We start from the raw sequence: 21208 nt of genomic DNA on the forward strand, positions 1-21208 counted from the left end.
CAAAGTTGAGAAATATGCATGCATAACCTCTGAAAATAATCTACTTTCATTTTATGGAGTCTGAATGTATTGAGAAAAATCTTGCACAAACTATATATATATATGTATGAAAATTTATTTTAACTCAAATAATTAAAAAGTTACTATTTATGTTAAATATCCTTTTGATGAGAAATTATATATAGAAATAATATATAATTAAATATATATTAATGCAGCTCTCACAACAGGAGCAAGAGCACTGAGTTCACAAATGCTGCAAGGAAGTAAAGGTGAGAAGGAGATTAAGGTGAAGGGATGCAGGACCTCAGGACCTTGCACAGAATAGATGCAGGATCAAGGGAACAATATGCTCAAACAACTCAGAATACCAAGCCCCTCTCTCCATAACCCCCTAATACAAGCTCCTATTCCACATACTGCAAAAGCACCAGTTAAGTAAATCAGGCAACTAACAGCATTTCATAGGCTTCTATGAAAGTTTTAAAATATCAGCTTGCATCAGAACCCTTAATATTTATTGAAATGCAGTTTTCCTATGTGTGTTCCTATATTTCCTAAATATTTCCACAATTGAATATATCTTGAGGATTAGCATCCAGGATTAAGCAATATAATATAGATTTAGACCATTTGGCTATTGATATTTCAGTAAACATTCCCCAACAGGTTCAATTAAACCATTAGAGAGCTTCTCTTTCTAGTAGAAGTGCTGAGTGCAGCAAGCATGAAGCACCTCCCTTCCATTCTGGCAACTTAAAATGTAATGCATGTGTTTGTGCAAACTCTGATTTAACTCTCACTTGCATGTCCAGATTTATCACATTTGATTATTACCAACAGTGATGAAGAAAAATGCTGTTTGGCTATAAACCCCTATTTAGTTATTGCTGTCACCCAGATGTAAAGCAGAATAGCCATCTGACTAAGTTGTTTTGGTTTTTGGTAAAGTATTTGTTTGCCCCAATTTGCCTAGAGGGGTGAGGGTTTCAAGATCAGCATTTCATGTGTTCCTTTGCAGTCTTTGATACATCAGATTACTGTACTGAGCCTAGGCCAGAGACCCAGAAAGCGTTAACTTTGAATTCATTCTCTCCTGACTTTTCCTGCCCATTTAGGGAAGTCTTTTAGGGCAAAATTTATACGAACACACAAACACCCATGCATATCATCACCCTCCATTCATGGATGGTTGATTTGATTTTTAAGCTCCTTCCCCAGCTATCTCTTAGCTTCGTAAAAATGAGGTGCCACAAAATAATGGAGACTTAAAAATGTAGGCGCTAATCGCTGTGTGCCTCAGTTCCCCTACTATCTGTATAATGGGGACAATAAACACTTGCCTTCACAGTGTGCTAGCAGGATTCGTTAAGGTTTTGGAAAATGTAAGGGGTGACGTTCGGTCTCTCCTTCAGAAGAAAAGGCTGTAGGTTCTGACACTTAATAATGCTCCTTCTGGAGCAGGTGCTAAGGGTACTTCTGAGGAGGAAGAGGGAGAAGAAGCCGGTGGTGCTTAGGGATGGGTGGGCTGCAGGGCAGCGGGGAGGGAATGCAGGAGTGCGGGCAGGGGCCGAGGTGGGCCATCTGGGAGGGCAGATTGTACGGTGATTTCTTCCTTGGCCAGCGGCAGCTCCTGGGAGATCCCGAGACAGTCCCCGCCACAGTCTGGAGTCTGGTTCTCCCCGCCCCCCGAAGCAGGGCAGCTCCCGGTGCCCTCGCCCCCCACCCGGGCGGAACCCAGGGCAATGAAGCAAATTCCCCTGTCAGCACCGGCTGCCTGGCCCCATCCCCGCGGCCCAGGGGTGCAGCCCCAGCCGCCCGTGGGACGCGCTAAGCCCACCCCGTCCCGTCGGGCCCTTGGCTCCTCTCCCTGGGTGGGCGGGGCCTCTCATTGCAGCCCCTCCCCCAGCTTCCCCCCCACCCCGCGCCGGCGGGGCGGCTGCCGCGGTTCCCCTGCCCGGGGCTGGCGATGAGCCGCCGGCTGCCCGCAGCTCCCTGATGCTCTGAGCCCAGCCTCCTCCCCCGCCCCCCCGCGCTGGCTGCTCCGCTCACTCCTCGCTGCCCCGCCGCGCTCTCCTGTCGCCCGCTCCGGGTCCCGCTCCGCGAGCCATGGAGCCGGCCGCAGCCGCGGGCGACCCGGCCAGCCCCCCGCCCGCCACCGTCGTGCAGCCCCCCGGGGCCAGCCCGCTGTACCCCGCCCGGGAGCCGCCGCAGGAGGGAGAGCTCCGGATCCGGGAGAGTGGCCAGTTCAGCGAAGGGCTGGAAGACAGAGGTGAGCCCTGACCCCCGCCCCCCTCGGCAGCCTTCCCCCCATCAACTTTCTTCCAGCGCGCCCCCTCCGGCGTTTGCTCCTGCCCCAGCCTCCCTGTGCGGCGGTCCCTCGGACGGCCCATTAGCTACCCGGCATAGCCCGTTACACACACCAGCCCCGTAAGGTCCTTCATAAAGCTCTGCCCACCCCACCCCACACCTGCAGCGCCTCTGTTTTCATCAGCCCTGCTAGTACAGACCATGTAGCCGTGCCCTTGGCTTACCATTGCAACCCTCCCTTTAATCCTCCTCCAGTAACTAACTACCCCCGAATTCTGCCCCCCAGAAGCCTGCGAAGTCCCACCTTATGCATTCTGCCCCTGTAACTTCCTCCGTGCCCCCACCGCCTCGAAACAGCTCGTCCTTTCCACACAACAGGCAGACAGCCTGGGCAGTGGAGGGCAATTCTCTGGTATACAGCCAGGCTAACTGCTTTCCATCAGAGTGGCTTGGGGTAGGGTGTGAGAGCCCCCAGGGATGCGGTCAGGAGCAGGCATGAGCAATCAGGGATGAGGTGTACTAGAGGCTGCAGACCAAATGAATAGGAGAAGGGGGGAGCTCCTCAAAGACGTAAAGCCTGATAAAAAGGGAGGGAATCTGTGGGAGCGCAAGGGAAGCACTGTCAGTGCTGGGGTCTCTGCTAACCTTCTTCCTAGAGAGAGGCTACTGTTTGCTGGTGGGAATGAGCTCCTTTGGTGCCAAGAGGCCAGCAGGAGATGCTCTCCAGAAGGCTTTGGAAGGTAGAGCTGTTTGGTGCTGAGGCAGTGCTTAAACTTACAGTGCCCCTAAAGTGGGCAAATTCCGCCATTGCCAACATAATCCTTTCAAAAATCATGAGTCAGGTTTCCCCAAATCATGAGATTTTAAATAATGGTGGTTTTTAACCCACCCTCTTATTTGCATCTCTGGGGGAAGCTGCAAACCTCTAACCTGCATGTGTGATCTTTACAGGTCCAAACGGCAACCTTAAATATGCACACACAAATGCAGTCTTTCCACTTCACTACATTCCCTGTTCCCTGGTTGTAGGCAGCTGCCATTTTATCCCTCTTTATTCTCTTCTGTCATCACTATCCTGTCTTCTTCCATGCCCCAGCTAGTGCTCCACTTGCATTCACTGGCTATGCTCCCACACATTCTATTGCCCTCACCTTCTCTCTATATTTTTCACGGCATTCTCCTCATATTCTCCCTCATTTACTGCCCCCATTCTATTATTTACACCCCAATTCCACTGCACATCCTCAGTCCCATTCTCCACTCCACATTTCCCTCCATCTCCTTAGTCTTCTTCAGGCTCCCCATATTTCTTTTTCTTCTTCATGGTTCCTTTCCAGTTTGCTAGTTGTAGCATATGAGGGCATGACCAAGTTCCTTAAGATCTCTCTGGCTTCAGTCATATATTGGGGAAAATATGGGAATGGGTTCCCAGCTTTAATAGGGTCTGATTTGTTTTCATGGCCAAAGGCTAACCCATGACTGGAGCTCCTTCTTGTTATGGTAATACAAATACCTGTATATAATAAAATACTACTACTAATATATTAAAAATGGTAGACATCTTGATAGAGGGAAGCTAGTGGCTTCAGTTCCTTTGGAAGTTATGGGAAACATCAGCCATTTTGACTAAGGTCAAAATTCAAAAGTTTGGCAACTATCAGCTGGGTAGCTGAGTTAATCTGTGTATTCAAAAACAACAAGAAGTCCTGTGGCATCTTATAGACTAACAGATATTTTGGAGCATTAGTTTTCGTGGGCAAAGACCTGCTTTGTCAGGGTCAGTTTGGCAGGACTTTGGAGCTCAAGAGAAACTTAAAATCTGCAATCCCAGCTTGCTGCCATGAAGTTTGTGATAAAATGGTCAGAGCTGGCACTTTCTAAAATCAAAGGAGATTTTGAGAAGACAGTCTCCAGCTAAACTAGTCATCAGTAGGTTTAAAGGGGAAGGGGCTCAGTAAGCCATAGCATTGTCCCTTCTCTTTCTCTGCATCCCACAGTTTGCTTATTATCTTGGTGAAATCTTGTGTTTTAGACTGCACTTTTTATAGTGATTCTTTCCAATCAATCATAAATACAGATGCAGTCATATAGATATGAATCTCTAAGACAGCTGACTTCAGTAATTTTTCAAGTACTTCTAAGGCTCCCTCTACATTTTATTGTCATAAAGGTAACTGAAATATTTTTTGGGGGCAAATGGTCCTTTAAGGTCTTTTCTTAGGTAATAAAGGTCTTTTCAGAGATTCTAACAGACTTTGGATCAGGCCCTTGATTTAACATTGTCCTAAGACAATAGGTTTGGTTTTTCAGTTTAAAACACCAACAGCATAGAAATTCAAATGTAACATTTTACAATGCTTATTTTAGTCATTAAAAACCCCAGCTACTGTTAAATCAGCATGTGGTATCCCTTCTTAAACACCTTGTGTGCTGGAATTATTATTTAATATAATAAACATTTTTATTTTTGTGCAACATGTACATTCAGGTAATGAAACATAAAATGTATCAAATTCAGTGTATTTATCAAATGCATCATTTTTACATTAGAGATATTTAGGTGTTAAGTTATTGTTTGCAGGAAAATTATTCAGCACCTCAGTTTCAGGGTGGAGAAATCTTGTCAATAGATGCAAGCTTGTCATTTTGTAGCAATGCAGGTTATAGATAAAGGTGATCTAAAACGTGCTGTGGTCAGTTAAAATTAAACATTGTTTTGTAGCATGCAGTGAAAAGATCAAAAGCTCTCCCTCATGAATCTGTTTCTTGTATGTAAATTAATGAGCAAATGTTTTTTGTAAAAGGATTTTAATGCTATGTGTTTAGTAGCTGCATGAAAGTGTGTGTGTGTGTGTGTGTTCAGTCCCTGAGGACTCATTTAAATGAGATGTTTCTTGTGGGGAAAAATTGTAAATATATGAAAGTAGGTGAATTATTTTAGGCAGAAGGAAGAAAAGTTACATCCTGTTAAGCAGGAATATGCCAACCATTTTTAATACACGCACTACAGTGCAGATATCATAGCAGGGTTGCTTTCATTTTTATGAAATTAAGAAAGTGAATTGTATGCTGTGGAGAGCTCTCTTGGCACTTGCATTACAATTCATGATAAAAAGGGGCTAGATGTGAACATTTATTTCCTTTTATTTAGCTCAGATTCTATATGATTCATAAACAGCTTTTTTATTCCTTGGTCTTCATGGCTGCAGCTGGCCATTACCTGGAACTGGGTGATGTTTTTAAAGAAAGAAACATGCAGGAATGAATGTGTCACCCTGCCTCATGTTTGATTTGGTTTTGAACCAAAATCAGCCAAAAGCTTCTCATCTGGGTAAAATTTGGACCTGAGAGTCAATGCCCAAAATACAAGGAGAGAACTTCTGTCTGCGGTTATACAGTTAGAACCATGAAATCTCACCTTTATGTCTAGTCCAAGGTGTTAGCCCCAAAAAGCCACCATTGAAATTGTGCACCTTTGTTGGCAGTGGCAACAGAGAGTACTGAATAGGCATGGATGAAGAATTACCCTCTGAATCACTTGCAGTGGTCCTTCTAGGAACACAAAGTGGGTAGTTGTATTGTTGCTACCCATTCCAGTGATTCCTGTTCTGTGGGTATAGGAATCACAAGTTTGATGGCTACCCGTCTACTAATTTGAAAAGCATTAAATGTGTTGAAAATGCATGTAATTGAAACATAAAAATTAAGAAATTGTTAGCTGGGGATTAGGTTGAGGAGACAAGGGAGGGTTCCTCAGCTGGAAAGCATGGTAAAAGATACAACAGTTTTAGATACGGGTTAAAAACTAGGACTCAATCCTGCACCTGCTGAAGGGATGGGACTTTTGCACTGATTTCAGTAAGCGCAGAATCAGGTTCTAAATTCCTCTCTGATGTCCCTCTATGTGAGGGTTCTATGCCCTTGCAGGAGGATGGACATTCTGCTCTCACAGATATACAAGGTGGGTGAGGTAATATGTTTTACTGGGCCAGTTTCTGTTGGCAAGAGAGGCAAGCTTTTGAGCTTCATAGGGCCTTTCTTCCAGTCTAATAGCTATTGTTCATATCTAAGAGGTGCAATGGAAGGATATGTCTACTCCTGCCTTGAGACTCCATGGAAGCACTGTGTTTTAATAGATCAGCAAGTTACTTTCTCAGGTGTATTAGCCAGGTGAACATGGCACTCAAAACAAGTTTTTATTCCTGAGCTCTTATAGGTGTCTTTTGGAATTAAGGTCAACTGTTGAACCACTAAAATCAATTAAAATTTTATCATTAACCTAAAAAGGTGCAGGATCAAGTCCCTCGTGTGCCTGTGTCAATGAACAGTGTCTACCTGGGATAAAATGATGTGTGAGTGTTCCAGGATAGCCGGCTCAGGTTCTGTAGCTGAAAAATTGCAGTGTGGACACGAGGACTCAGGCTGGAGCTGATGCTCTAGCACTCTGTGAGGGTGGCAGATCATAGAGCTCTGGCTCCAGCATAAGTTTGAATGTCTAAGAGCTGAATTCAGCTGATCAATGCCTGTGGGGCTTTTATTCCCATTTAGTGAAATTATCGTGAACCTTCCTTTAGTTGCCTGAGGATTGAAGTGCAATGAATACTCCTTGGGGTGAAATGCACACGTTAGAGCCAAAACATGTTCTCCTTGCTCACTTAAACATGCCTAGTAGCTTAATTTACCTGACTTCAGTGAGGTGAGTAGAATTTGGATCATAATGTACCACACAATGTATTTAAAATTATTTGGGTTAGTTCTGAATTGACACAGGTATGTTCTTTTAATGAGTAATGTAATTTTTACACCTCATTGTGTATTGCCTTTACCAGGTTTACTAGAAAGCAGTACAAGGCTAAAACCTCATGAAGCTCAGAGCTACAGAAAGAAGGCGTTGTGGGTTTCATGGGTCTCCATCATTGTCACACTGGCTCTTGCAGTGGCTGCATTCAGTGAGTACTGGGAATATTTTAAACTCTTTTAAGATATTTTCTTGGCTACCAGACTTTTTCAGAACCCTACAGCATGCTTTGTTATTTTATATCTCTATTATTTGTGCAGTGATTTCTTTGTAGACTGCTTGGGTCTGCATGGTGCTTGTCAATTAGTGAAACATCTTTTTCTTTTCCTTTTTTTTTCCTGTAGAAGAGAAGGCTGTTGAAGGTCAGAACAAGAAATAGGATATTTTGATTCCTGCTAGCATTTTGCATGTGGAAACCTGTTTGTTTTTAGACTTGTATTTTATAAAAAAATCATTTATACAATGGATTGCTGTTAACCAAGGAGGTCAAATATGAGAAGTCTAGACCTACCTGAGGAGTATATATGGTATGCTCTGAAGATAAAAGACAAAAGATAGTGGGAAGATGTATAATTTCTCTTAGGCTGACACATACCCTAACACAAAGCCCATTTTTGGAGGTGAAATCCCGGTCTGTTTAATAAGACTATCTTCCTGAAGGCAAATTAAATGACATCTATCTGGTAATCATTTTCATATGGAGGAAAAAAATCAGCTTTCTCATCATGTGAAACAGAGGGTGATAGTTTTTATTTTTTAAATTTTGTGCTGAGTGAGAGTGTCTTTATTTAAATGCACTAAACAGCACATTTTTCTGTTTTTAAAATAACATATTTACTACCAGTTTATCTTAATAATACAGTTTTCTTTATTTAATTTGATGGAGGGACAAGCCACATCCTGGAACCTGAATTTAGCAGTGAATAAAAAATAAGTTAGTTCCTGTAATTTACTTTTAAAGCACAGAATATTTACTGCTCAGTAAAAAGAAGAAAATCCAGTGCTTCTAGCTAGGAGACAAGAGGATTCTGAGATCCTCAGAATGTCATCCTTCATTTTGGAAAAGGCAGTGTTGTATTTTCTGGGCGCTGCAGCAGCATGTGTTTTATTATTCTAATCTGAAATGTTGGATCTGCTGCTGGAAGTTGGTGTCAGCTCCCAAGAGGCATTATTAGAATCTGACCAAATGGTCCCTGCAAAACTCAGCCTATATTACTCGAAGCTATTTATATGAAAAATAAGTACAATAGCATGATATTATAAACTGAGGGAACATTTAAAAGCAGAATTGAATGAGTTATAGATTACAAACATTTATAAGAAAGTAGGATAGTTGTGTTTGCATATAGTTCTGCTTCATGATTCAGAAATTTATTTTTCATACTGGCCCTATAAGGAAGAAGACTGATTGTCTCTTACATGTATCAGAGGGGTAGCCACGTTAGTCTGTATCTTCAAAAACAATAAGAAGTCCTGTGGCACCTTATAGACTAACAGATATTTTGGAGCATATAATGCTTCTGGTGAAGTGGGTCTTTGTCCACAAAAGCTTACGCTCCAAAATATCTGTTAGTCTGTAAGGTGCCACAGGACTTCTTGTTGTCTCTTACAAAGAGTTTCTTCATGATGGTTTTATAAGGACCGTGGTCAGGTATGATCTATATAAATGAAGAGTAGCCAGTTAGAAATGAGAATTATGGTTATTCCAATTTATATTTGCTATATTAAAATAATTATTTTAATCATTTTTTTCAGAGATTAAATGTAATATTAGGAAATACTGAAGTTTTGTCCTACTGAAAACAGGGTTCATTTATCAAAGTTGCAACACATTCATAAGTACAAAACAAGATGACTACACACATATTGAACTGTCCGTTAATTTTTCTGTGAAATACTGTGATTTTTAAAGTTAGTCTGAATTATTAGATTATATGAAAATCTCATCTGGTTGTTGTTGTTTTGGTCTTTGTGTTTTGATGGAGTAGGATGTGAAAGCTGGGTATGATAATGGGTGGGGACACTGTAGAAGACAAACAGGTGGTAGGATGCCAGAAAAAAATAATGCAGACATAACTAAAGTCAGTGAGATCTAGAGCCATGCTTTGGGAAGAGAAGATGATGATGATTATGGTAGCACTTGGAACCCCAGCTGGGTATCAGGACCTCATTATCCTAGGCACTGTATGCACAAATGTTAAAGAAGACGTAGCTTACAATTGAGGAGCCAGTTCTTCAGTTGGTATAAATAAGCATAGATCTATTGAACTATGCCTATTTATACCAGCTGAAGAATGGCCTTCGTGAGTGTCAGGGAGCTGGGAAACTGGCTGGTGTTGCTGAACCTGGCTCCCATCTGAACCTGGCTCTCAGCTTCTGAGAGCCAGGTGTAGCAGCACTGGTCAGTTTCCTGGCTCCCCCAACCTGTGGGGACTGGGGAATGAGGCAGCAGGGTGATGCTGCTGGCACTGGGGTGCGGCAGGGCCCAAGGGGAGGGTGCGGAATGCTGGTCTGAGGGAACTGTGGGATAGGCTCCCACAATGCACTGCTGCAAGAGTTGATGTTTGGCCATTCAGTGTGGCAGCACCAACTTAGGGGGAAGTGAAGATACTCAAAATTGAGTTTATAAAACCCAGTGTTATAAAATTGAATTTAATAAAATTGAATTTATCTGGTAGTATAGACATAGACTTAGGATGCAGATGTCGGTCTAGAAATGAGTAATAGGACATACAGCTTGATAACCTGTCCTTTTCATTCTCTCTGGGTCACCTGGCATTGGCCACTGTTGGAAGACAGAATACTGGCCTAGGTGGACCTTTGTCTGACCCAGTGTGGCCATTTGTACACTCCTACATGTAAGACAGTTTTTTTTCCAAATCAATAAAAGAAGCTACACTAAATATTCAGTGAACGTGTAATCTCAGGAAAAGATTTAAAATAGTAACAGTTTAATTATAATGGACTAACCAAATGATTTCACCATTCAACTTCATATAGAAGTTGGCTACCCCACAATGAATGAAAATGGCTCACTTTTTGTGTAGTACAGTAAGGTCTCAGAGTACGTGAATCCAGAGTATGTGACCCCCTTCTTACGCAGCTGACTCCTGATTTATACAGTAAACCCTCACTTTACACAGCTTCACATTGTGTAAAACTTGCTTTAATATGAGTTTCATATAACACAAAACTGCTGGGCTCTCAGCCTGCCTATGCTCCTACAGCTGTGGGTAGCTAGGCAGGCTAAGAGCCCCTTACCCAGGCCTTCCCAGAGCGGTGCTAGGAGCTGCTCTGGGAAGGTAGGGGAAGGCTCATGGCTGGAAACACACTTTATGGGATCATGAGCAACCTGGGCACACTTATGATAAGTAGTCATCCGGCTAACTAAAATCATATGGATATTGTCAGATGAGAGTGTGCTGGACTAGGGGGGGTCAACCTGTATATACTTACTGCTAAGCATCTTTTGTTCTTTGAGTAATTTAATTCTGTGAGTGATATATGATCCTTTGCAATTTCTTAATTCTGATTGCAGCATCAGCAGTTCACCATCGCATTAAAGTCTCCCATGTTATATGTGTTCTCTCACTTGTCAGCTTTTTGCTCTAGCTAGTCCCTGATTTAGGAGGGGTGCATGCCAGGTGATCCAAAGGTTGCTGCCTGATTGTTGTAAATGGCTGGTTGTCAGTTGAGGATGTCTGGCTCTGACAATCCTTGGCAAACACCTGCTATTTCCTCCTTCCTATTTTCTCACCACCCATTCAAACTATTTTTACTACTTGTTTATAAGGGGAAAGTGTTGTCTATACAGACCTGATCTCAGTTTCAGTGAGGAATTATCTTTCCACTCTGCCCACCTTTGTGTGAACCTGCTTTGCTAGAAGTTTGATAGTTGTCAGACTGCATTGCCTCCCTTACAACTGCTTCCTTCTGATTTGCCATTACGGTCTCCCTATGCACTTATTTCTTCCCTAATTCAGTCTTCATAATATTTTTCCTCAAGGGAATCCTGCATGTTCTTATTGCGCAACTACTGCAGTAGCACATTCTAGAAAACAAAACAAAACTGGAGGGGAGGGGTGGAGGGACCAGTGATGAGACTGTATGAAACCTGCATCTGTAAAACAGAGACATTAGAAGGATATTAAAAACTATGGGAGAGGTATGTGTGTGTATATTTGGAGGGAGGGCAGTGGAAGTTGAGATTTATTCTCTTCACACTCACCACAGTTGTAAATGAAAAAAATCCCCAGTTTCATTTTACAATCCTTATCTTCTGGTGCTGCAATGCAGTCATCATCCTTCCACCCCAGATTAGCTAGAGCTCCATTCAGAACTAATGTTGCATCTCCTTAATCAGCTGGAATGGTCACTGTGTGATGTGAAACATTTCCTTCCAATGGGATGAACTCACTGCCTTTCCAGAATTAGCATAATTGTTGATTGTAGTATTCTTAAAGGAGGTTGATAAATTTGACACTAATAGTGATAAGCATATACAAAGAAGGTACTTCTAGGGTTTGTCTACACTACAATGCACTACATCGAAGTAGCCAGCAGAGAGTCTACACACATTTTCCCTTACTTCAAAGTTAACTTTGAAGTCAGGAGCCCAACTTTGAAGTCCTTACTCCATTCCTGGGAATAGAGTAGTGCCCCACTTCAAAGTTTAACTTCAAAGTCATGTGTGTGTAGATGCTCAGCTTCGAAGTTGCTTACTTCAAAGTTGTACTTTGTACTGTGTAAGCGACTTTGAAGTTATTTTTGTAGTGTAGACACAGCCCTAGGGACTGATGACTGGCAGCATATCTGTATTGTGCTCAGGTATCTTGGTGCCAGGCTTTTTGTGGAAAAGGGTAGCAAGGCCTGGACAAAATCACATAGATTGCAGTACTCTGGGGAACACCATTGGAAGTCCTCTCAGCCATTGGCCTGAAGGAAGGATCTGTATACCTCTCCCCAGCATCCAGTTTCCACTCCTTAGCATCATGCCTTCCTCATTTGCCATATTACAGTTGGGTCCTGATGTTGTCTGCAAAAACTAATGCCTCTGACAGGGTTTTTCACTTGTGAATAGCAAGTTAATGCACAGCGATTTATAATATTTTAAAATTAAAGGTATAATAAACTCAAGTAATGGAAAAACAGATGTATAACAGTGTAGTTTATGTACCTTGAGATGAATGAATTGTGGAAGTCACAGTGTGTTGCTACTGAAAGTTCTTCTGGATGGTTAAATGAGGGAAGCTGCATGTGTCTATGTGTGCTTTAGTTTCATCCGGTTAGAAAAGCTAAATAGGGCTTGGCCTGGTGCTTGGGTGGAAGTCTTCCTCTGGGAAAAAATTTACTGATTGCATATACTTATGTTTGTGTACCAGACTGTTGTAAAATAGGTATGGCAATATAATCAGGTTTTTCCTGATGTCAGATGCAAAGATGTCTTACCCTTGCAAACTGTTCAGAAGCTCCAGCTACTTCAGAATGCAGATCCATGCCTCTGAACAGGCCATTGTAGTCCAACTGGCTTCTGTATGCAGTTGAAGTTGTTGGTTGGAAGAGTAGGGTTATGAAAGCCTGGAGTGCCTATAAAGCATGAAGTTGCAAATCTACAAAGCCCTTAGTTTGGTCTTCAGACAACTATCTTGAGACTACTTATTCCTTCCGTGGCATTTGTTTTTTCCAGGGATGCACTTGCTTCCACTGGAGACCAAGCAATTTCAGATGAATATGTTTGCTCTACCTCTTTTTGATTTTTAACTTTCATGGGAGTGGGCTCAGTTTGTCGAGAGTTGGTATTAATTTTTGTAATCTATTCTCAGAGATTGATCCTGGGCACAATACAAGTAAATAAGTAAAATTTAGGTTCTTTTCCCCAAAATATTTATAGTCTCTTTTTTGAAAATATTTGATCCATAATTGTTTCTTTCAATTTAAATAATAAAAAAGGAAAATACAATTGCATGAACATAGTGTTTATTAATTACTGAGATTTTGGTTGCCTCAACAAGGAAGTCAAAGTTATTTAATAACAGCAACTGCAAGTTGGCCATCTTGTGTTAATCTCATTCCTGAAGTGATTTACATGATATTATTCACTAAGGTAGTTGCCCTATTGTAGGTGCACATTAAGCCATGGACCATTATATGAAGGAACAAGAAATACTACATGCTTAATGGAACTACGTCTGTGGAAAATGTTAGCTCTTTTTCAATTTTGTGCTATTAAAATCTCATTACTAAAAGTGAACGATATAGATTTTTGCATTAATAGGTTAATTCCTGCCGAACAGCCTAAAATCCCTTAAAACATCATGAAAGCCAGAAAACAAAACTCTTATTTTAGCAAGCGTGCCTTTGTCTAACCTAGTCTTGCGATTCAAAGAATGTACTCTGTTGATTTGTCTTCCTGATTAGATTAGCTAACACTGTTATAATAAACAGAGCAGAAATATTAATGCATAAATGAAATGTATAGTCAAAATTCTGATATTGAAGCTCCCTTTGCAGACAAGGATTGAATAAGGATTTAGGGATTTGGCATTGTAGAAACAGCTTAAATAAAGTGTAACTGATAACACGTCCTCGGAGGTCCTTCACTGGTAATCATTCAGTCCAGTTTGTGAAATGTACTATTATTCTGAGAAATTACATTCTGTTTGTGAAGTTCTTTGCATATGACCCTAGCAGAGCTAATTCTTCCGCTGGTTGGACTTTTGATGATATCAGATTTAATAGATTATCTCCAATATGTAAGTATGAAAGAAACTAACATGCATATGTTACTATAGCAAATCATTCTTAGTTTCTACATTAAATAGTGAAAATGACACATGCAGTGTGGGCTTTCATACAATTGGATTAGAGAGGGGCCCAAAGTAATCCCCTATTCTAAACACCCTCGCATTTTGGGATAGCTAAGTGCTGAGTTAAACTTCATGTCAGTCCAGCCTCTGCCTCTATAATGATTTTTTATTAATGAATTCATGTCCTGTTCCCCAGGGTATATATTGGCTGTTGCTTCTAAAAGAGAATTTTTTAAAAATTGCACACGTTGAGGGTCAGTACTTTCCCTTAAGTTTGTACAGTGCGATGCACATTGTGGGTAGTAACAGCGGAAATATAACTGTAATAGTGAAAATAAATGCAAGCCACTTCTGCCAACACCAGTGAAGTTACACCGGTACTACAGCAGTAACTGTAGAGTAAGAACTAAATGCTGCCGCAAGGGGTAGTGCTGATTCAATAGGTAGCACTCTTTCCTTCCAGTCTAATGTTCTGCCATTCTGTCCAAGGCAACTGTGCTGATGAAGATGCTGTCTCTCCATAGACATAAAATTAATGTCCTAGCCACTTGTAATTAGATATTATGGCACCCTTTGGAAAAATAAGCATGTTAATAGTGGTCTTGTGGCAGAGTTATAATTCACCTGAATAAACTCACCCTTGATTATTTCAGTTAAATTAAGTTATTCTTCATCAGAACACACACTAACTCTTAAACAGTGCTTTTCTATACCGTGGAACTACTGCTGCATTCCAACCTACCAGGTAGGCACATTTCTTAGAGGCTCTGGAGTGACCTCTATTTATAGAGTAAGCAATCAGTAACTACACAGATATCAAACATAAGGAACTCACCAGGATGAAATGTATTACATAAGTGTGTGATCATTATAATGAAATAGACAAAAGTACTAACTTTTCATTCTGTGTTCTGTGTTGATGGTACCCAGCATAAAGTTCTGCAGGCGTGATCCTCATTATAGACTCAAAATTCTGTCTTACTCATGAAACAACTAGAGAGTGAGCCCTAGATTACCGAAGAAATGTATGATCTCAGCCTATCTCTCAACTGTTTGGCCAATAAGACTGAGTGAATGGATTTGTATCTGCTAAGAACTGTAATAAAGCACTGACTAAAATTTGAACCAATCTCCTGTGATTTGAAAAGATGAGAACTTTTGTTAATCACTCATTTTCCCTTGCAAAGCAACGTTCCCAGTGCAGAGAACAAGGGCTATCTTTCTCCTTCTTTGCTCCCAGGAGAGCTTCCTTCCTTTTCTTTCTTCTCTAGTAGCAGAGAAGAAAGGGAAGAAGTAGTTTCTTCCAGAATGTTGAAAAGCAGACCCATCACCCCTCAGCCTGAGAAAGATGAAGTAAGACTAGAGTAAGCCTGCTGTCCTTTCAGTTGGATGGACAGAAGCTAGTGGAGGGATTTATTTTACAGATAGCAAGGTAGGGAACAATGCTCTTGTGAGTCACAGCTGCAAAAGGTTCTTTGTTCATGTAAGTTGCTTTTGCCGATTTTCGCATGCACAATATCACCTTTTTGGAATGATTATATTGCCTGCTTCTGTGCAGAAAACAATGCTGAGGCTATGAGGACTGGGGAAAGCTATTGCAGAACAAAAAATGCTTCCATATCCTAAATAAAGAATCTCTCCTCCAAATATTAAGGTTTGTGTATCAGTGAATTATTGACTATAAAGTCTTTTTTAATATAGCAAGGTGAAGAAATCGTGGGCCTAGCGTCCATCTCCTGATACCATTTAGTTGCCTGGGGGTGGGGCTCACAATTTTCATTATATGTCGTGTGAATGAAGAATGACAATACCTTCCCAAGCACAGAAAAGTATTAACTTCTGCAAGTTTTAGGCAAACGAGATTTATTGTCAGCCTGTGAGGGAGATAATATAATGCAAATGCAGCTTTTGGTGTCAACTGAGAAATGCAGTTGGGGAAGTCATAAATATTTGCATATTTTACCATTGTACAGGGCCATACAATACCTTTTGTTAAAATGCAGCTAGAAATGCTAAGGTTTGGTATTAGAAAGGAATTTCTAATCTGGAATTCCTATCTGGAATTTCTTTTAAAATAGTATATTTAAAATGTACTATGCTTTAATTAAAATAATTTTTTATGGCCACTGGGTTAACATTGCCTTTTCACAGTAACAAATGGCTTGGGATTTTTAGTAGCAGAGCTATGCTGGTTGAATATTTCTATAGCTCACATTCACTAGGGACTTGGGTTAATTATAGGACCATATTCTTCAGATCTTGGATAAAACTAGCTCCTCTTTAGAAGTGGAAACTATGATCCAGAGTAAGATAGATCTACCTTTTTCACCTAAGTTGAACTCCACTAAAGTCAAAGGCACAACTCCTATAATTGACAGTACAGTGTAGGAGTAGGCCGTAAGTTGTGAGAAGAGCCACTAAGCAGTGCATTGGGGAATAAGAAATTCTTTACTAGCACAGTTTCATTAGCAATCAGTTAGTTTGTGTCTGTATAGGGAAGGAAGGGTAGATGAAAGGTTTTAGCCCTACTGTTGTTTAGTAAATAGATAATGAATGAGGGCCGTTCATACTCAGAGAGTTAATGTCTACCTCCTGACTTGACAGGCCTCACTGTACCATGACTTGCTGCATCAGCCAACATTTATCAGACTATCATGTTCAACTGTGTGGAACTAATAGTACCCAAAGGAACATATTTGTTTGCTTTTCCATGTGCGACATCAGATATGAGCAATACATCCAATGTGTTTTTCCTTAACACAACTTGTTATTTCCATGTGTAAGAAAGTATAACAAAGAGAAATTTTATTAAAAACTTCTCTAATCAAGAAACAGCTGCCAATAAGACAAATGTTGATGGAACCCTAGGTAATGGTTATAATGAAATTTTTTGATAAACGCTCTTAACCACATGGGCTCCTGAATGTATGAATGCTGTCATTCTTCCTGAATACATGCAAGGATTCTCTGTCTGAATGAAGATCTCAGTAGTTGCAGATGCTAACAGCAGAACAATCTGATTTGTACAGTCCAAGTATCCCAAGGAACATGAAGGCACATAGTACACAACTAGAAGTTTGTTGTTCCTCTCTTATAAAGCATTGTGCATTGGATTACCTAGTCCATATTTCCCTCAAGAGAAATGGTGTGACTCAGAGAAAGTTTCAGAGTTAGGAATCAAATTCAGAAATAATGTGTAACATGATGCAGATCCTTATAGGTGAAGACTCTGGCTATGGTTACACTAGCAAAACTCCAGTTTTGTCAAAAAAAACCCCTTGTGGTGCATGTGCACACAAAATGCATTTTGTTGACTGTATCTGGACACAACACAGCACCTTTGCCAGCAGTGTTCTGCCTCAAAGCTTTGGGCAACAATGGGCGGCTCCATCTGTTGTGCTTCGAGGTGCCTTTTTTGTCGAGAGAGCAGGGGGCCATCCAGCTGCTCTGTCGACAGAGCTGAGCACTCTCTCGATTGGCTTTTGTGTGTGGCCACAGTCTGTTGACAAAAGTTTTGTCGGGAGAACATCTTTGACTGTGACTTCCGTTGGCAGAGAGCTGTAGTGTAACCATAGCCTCTTAGATCTTCTTACATCTTAAGTGTTGGCCCAGTCCTCAAATCTGCATAGATCCACTGTCTTCTGTAAAGCTAACCTGTGAGAATTAGTCAGTGATTAATATGCAATGGAGCCAGGGAAGAAAAAGGTGTATTTTAAAATATGTGGTCTATTTTAGCTCACACATCTTTACATTCTTTTTAGCTGTGTTTCTTGCTGCCCTCCCTTTTCTTTGATCATCTTTGCTGTGCGGTGTCCACATGAGAGCTCTCTTTCAAAAGGCTAAAGTTTGAATGATAATCAAATTCTAGCCTTTCGACAGCATGCGGCTACACACAAAATGCAGATTGAAGTTTCGATCCACCTTTTCAAAAGACCACTCCATTCTTTCTAAAGGGAGTGTCCACACAACTCTGGGCGCTCTTTTGAAAGAACAGAGCCAGAGGCACTGTGGACAGGGTTGTATGGCTGCCATGCCCTTCCGGGCCCACAGCCAGCCAGCCCCTCGCAAACACCGCCGGCCTGCATGAGCTGAGGCCTGCCAAGCTGCCACAAGCAACGCAGAGCCCAGTGCACAGCATAATGGAGTCTGAGTGCCTGCTCCTGGCTTTAGACACCAACATCCTGGACACTATGCAACAGCTGCTGTGCACAGTCAACATGGCCACCCTCCAACTCCTTGGGTGGCCAAGCTGCCCCTCCTGGGCCGTGGAGTCCCCCTACCCTGGATCCCACTGGTGACACCCTCAGGTGCCCTGGCACTTCTGGGGCCACCCCAGCAGCTCAGAGTGGTGGGAGTGGCTGGTGCTGTGGCAGTGGGACGATGCCAGATGGCTGTGGAACTTCCGCATGAGCAGGGAGACCTTCCAGAAGCTCTGCCACTGGTTTGCCCCCACACTCAGGCACCAGGACACCACCATGTGGCCCACGCTCTCCCTTGAGAAGTGTGTTGTGATCACGGCATGGAAGTTGACCATCCCAGACAGCTATTGCTCTGTGAGGCATCAGCTCACAGTGGGCAAGGCCATCATCGTGGCTCTCTTCATGGAGGTAGGTCAGGTCCCATGTCACACCCCAGCCACGGGGAGGGAGCTCCTGGACAAGGGGACCCTTGGTGGCAGGGGGCTGGGAGAGGGCAGGGGGGGTCAGGGGCTGGGAGGAGGTGGTGGGCAGGGGCCAGGGCATGGGGGCTGGGAAGTGCCTGCCACACCCTCATGAGACTACAGGTCCTGTATCCCGTGCAGGTCATCCGCATGATCAATGTGATGCTTCTCCACCGAGTTGTCCGTGTCAGGGACTTGGACACAGCCATCAGAGGATTTGAACAACTCGGGTTCCCAAACTGCTTCAGTGCTCTGGATGGGACACATGTCCCCATCCACATCCCGGCACACAGCGCTGGCCAATACAGTAACAGAAAGGGCTACCGTTCAGTAGTTGTTCAGTCCCTGGTGGATCCGAAAAGCTGGTTGATGGATGTGTACATGGGCTGGGTGGGCTGGACACACAATGCCTGTGTGTTCCAGAATTCTGGCCTGACCTGGACCTGGACCTGGACCTGGACCATGGAGGCTGGGTCCTACATCCCGCAGCTGGAGCTTCCGGTCGGCGATATTACCATGCCACTCTTCATGGTGGTGGATGCTTCCTAATCCTGCAGCTGTGGCTCATGCAGCCCTATACAAGCCACCTTGACCCCAGCCAGGAGGCCTTCAACACCTACCTCGACCAGGCTTTCAATGTGGCTGAGCAGGCTTCTGGGTGTCTGAAAGAGCAGTGGCAGTGCCTCTTTTTGTGCCTAAAGGACGGGGTGCATAATGTGCTGCCGGTGGTAGGCATCTGCTGCGCCCTCCACAACATTGTGGAGGGCCAGGGGGATGCCTCCATCTGGGGTGGGTGGCTGGCTGCTGCCCCAAGTTGCCAGGCCAGCCATGATGGGGTCCGCAGCATAGAGGTCCCCTGTGAGAGCTTCACTCATGGGATCCGCTAATCCCCCCTACGCATCCACCCCTCACCACGTGCACCACCTCCACCATCCCCTCACCAAGAACATGGGACATGAGGATCTTTGAAAAATTAAACTTTTACTTTACACTACTATTTTTGATCTATTAAACAACTAACTCAAAAATTCTGTACAATGTGGAGGAGAGACCATGTACAGTGGGGGGTTTGGAAGGGATCTGAAACTGGAGGGAGGGTGGAGGGGGTCACTGGGGACAGGGGTCAAAGGCCAAGAGCCCCATCAGCCCTGGGATCCCCTCCCTCCCCAAGTTCAGGGTCCGTGGCAGGGCTAGCATGGAGTGGGAACCAAGGGCAGATAGGTCCGTGGCAGGGGACTTGGTGGAGGGATGGGGGGGCGGCATGGGGGTCCAGGAGGAGGGCCATGTTGGCCATATGGTCCCACAGCATCCCGCTAATGTCCTTGAGGTTGGACAGTAGCTGGTCCCAGGCCATCCTCTGCCATGCAATGTTGGCCTCCTCCAGCTGGAGGCATCGCTCTGCCACCTCGGCCTGGCGAAGGCTGGCGGTGTCCTCCCTCACTGCCTCTGAGGTCTCTGGCTATGGCCCGACATGGTGGTGCTGTGGGGGGGGTGGTGCCTGAGCCCTCACTGCCACCCTCCTTTGGGCTCTGTGGGACCACGGAGGGCATGGGACTCTTCCAGCCCTCAGATGGCACAGCTGAAAGGAGGGAAGGACAGTGTTTCAATCCCTGATCATGGCCCTTGGGGCCATGCACACCCATCCCCTGGGGGCAATGCCCACCCTCCTGGGGGCAACCACCTCCAGCATGGGCACAGCAGGCACAAGGTATTGTGGGCACATAGAGGTCCCCTGCCCATGTGGGACAGTCTCTGGGTGTGGTTTGGCCCCACGTACCTCTCGCTGTGTGTGCGGCTCATGGCATGTGTCATGGTGTGCTGGGGCCACGGCTGGCCAGGATGTGTCTGGGACCATTATGCATGTGTGTGGCCCACTGACAGCTGTCTCACCCCTGACTCACTAGCCAGGGTGTATTCCCTGCTGGGGACTTACCAGAGGGTCCCTTGACAAAGTCCGGGGATGCCTGGCTCCCGGTCGCCCAGCTTGATGACAAGGGGGCACATCAGTGACGAGCTCCCTGTCATTGCTTGACCACTCTAAGGTCTTGTCCAGCCCCTGGTCCCAACTCCTTCTGGGCTTCTGCTTCTGGCTGGTCTGCAGCAGCACCCAGGATGGCAGATGGTGGGGAGCTGTCCTGGGACCCCAGGATGGACTGGAGCTCCTGGTAGTAGGGCAGGTGGAGGGAGCTGCCCTGACTGTCCTGCCTTATCCCGGTCCCAGGAGGAGTCCTGCCAGAGCTCCTTTACTTTATTCTGGACTTGGTCCAGAGGGTGCTTGGAGCATCCCCTGGTGCTGAGGCCATGGGCGAGGTGGGCAAAGGCCATGGCGTTGCAGTGCTTCACGCCCATCTCCCTCAACACTTCCTTGTCTTCCTGTAGTCTGAGGAGGTCTTGGAGCTCCAACTCTGTCTGTGGGGAGGCCCTTTTTCCCCCCTGTTTGTGGCTTCTGGGAGCCCTGGGACTCCTGCAGCGGTCAGCTGATGGCCATTTTCTTTTTCTGATTTTGGGAGGTGCCTGTGAGGGCATGCTTAAAGCAGCTTGTGGGCTGTGCTGCTAGCATGGTCTCAGCTTCCTGCCATGGGGTTTCTGAGTCTGTGCAGCTTTAAGGGCAACCAGATGCAGAGATCATGGAGT

At 44.0% G+C, this 21208-nt stretch overlaps 1 protein-coding gene across 1 annotated transcript in view; it reads left to right on the forward strand.

Annotated features, from left to right (window-relative positions):
- The first annotated feature begins 1942 nt into the window (after positions 1 to 1942).
- The window catches only part of TMEM163 (transmembrane protein 163), a 189836-nt gene continuing 170570 nt past the window's right edge, over positions 1943 to 21208 (forward strand). Inside the window, exons 1-2 of the mRNA XM_075001829.1 lie at positions 1943 to 2272; positions 7140 to 7259. Coding sequence (XP_074857930.1) covers positions 2110 to 2272; positions 7140 to 7259 — 283 coding nt within the window. The 5' untranslated portion in view covers positions 1943 to 2109. The remainder of the gene's footprint in view (positions 2273 to 7139; positions 7260 to 21208) is intronic.

This window comes from Carettochelys insculpta, chromosome 8 (genome assembly GCF_033958435.1).
Source record: "Carettochelys insculpta isolate YL-2023 chromosome 8, ASM3395843v1, whole genome shotgun sequence".
Classification (NCBI taxonomy): Eukaryota; Metazoa; Chordata; order Testudines; family Carettochelyidae; genus Carettochelys; species Carettochelys insculpta.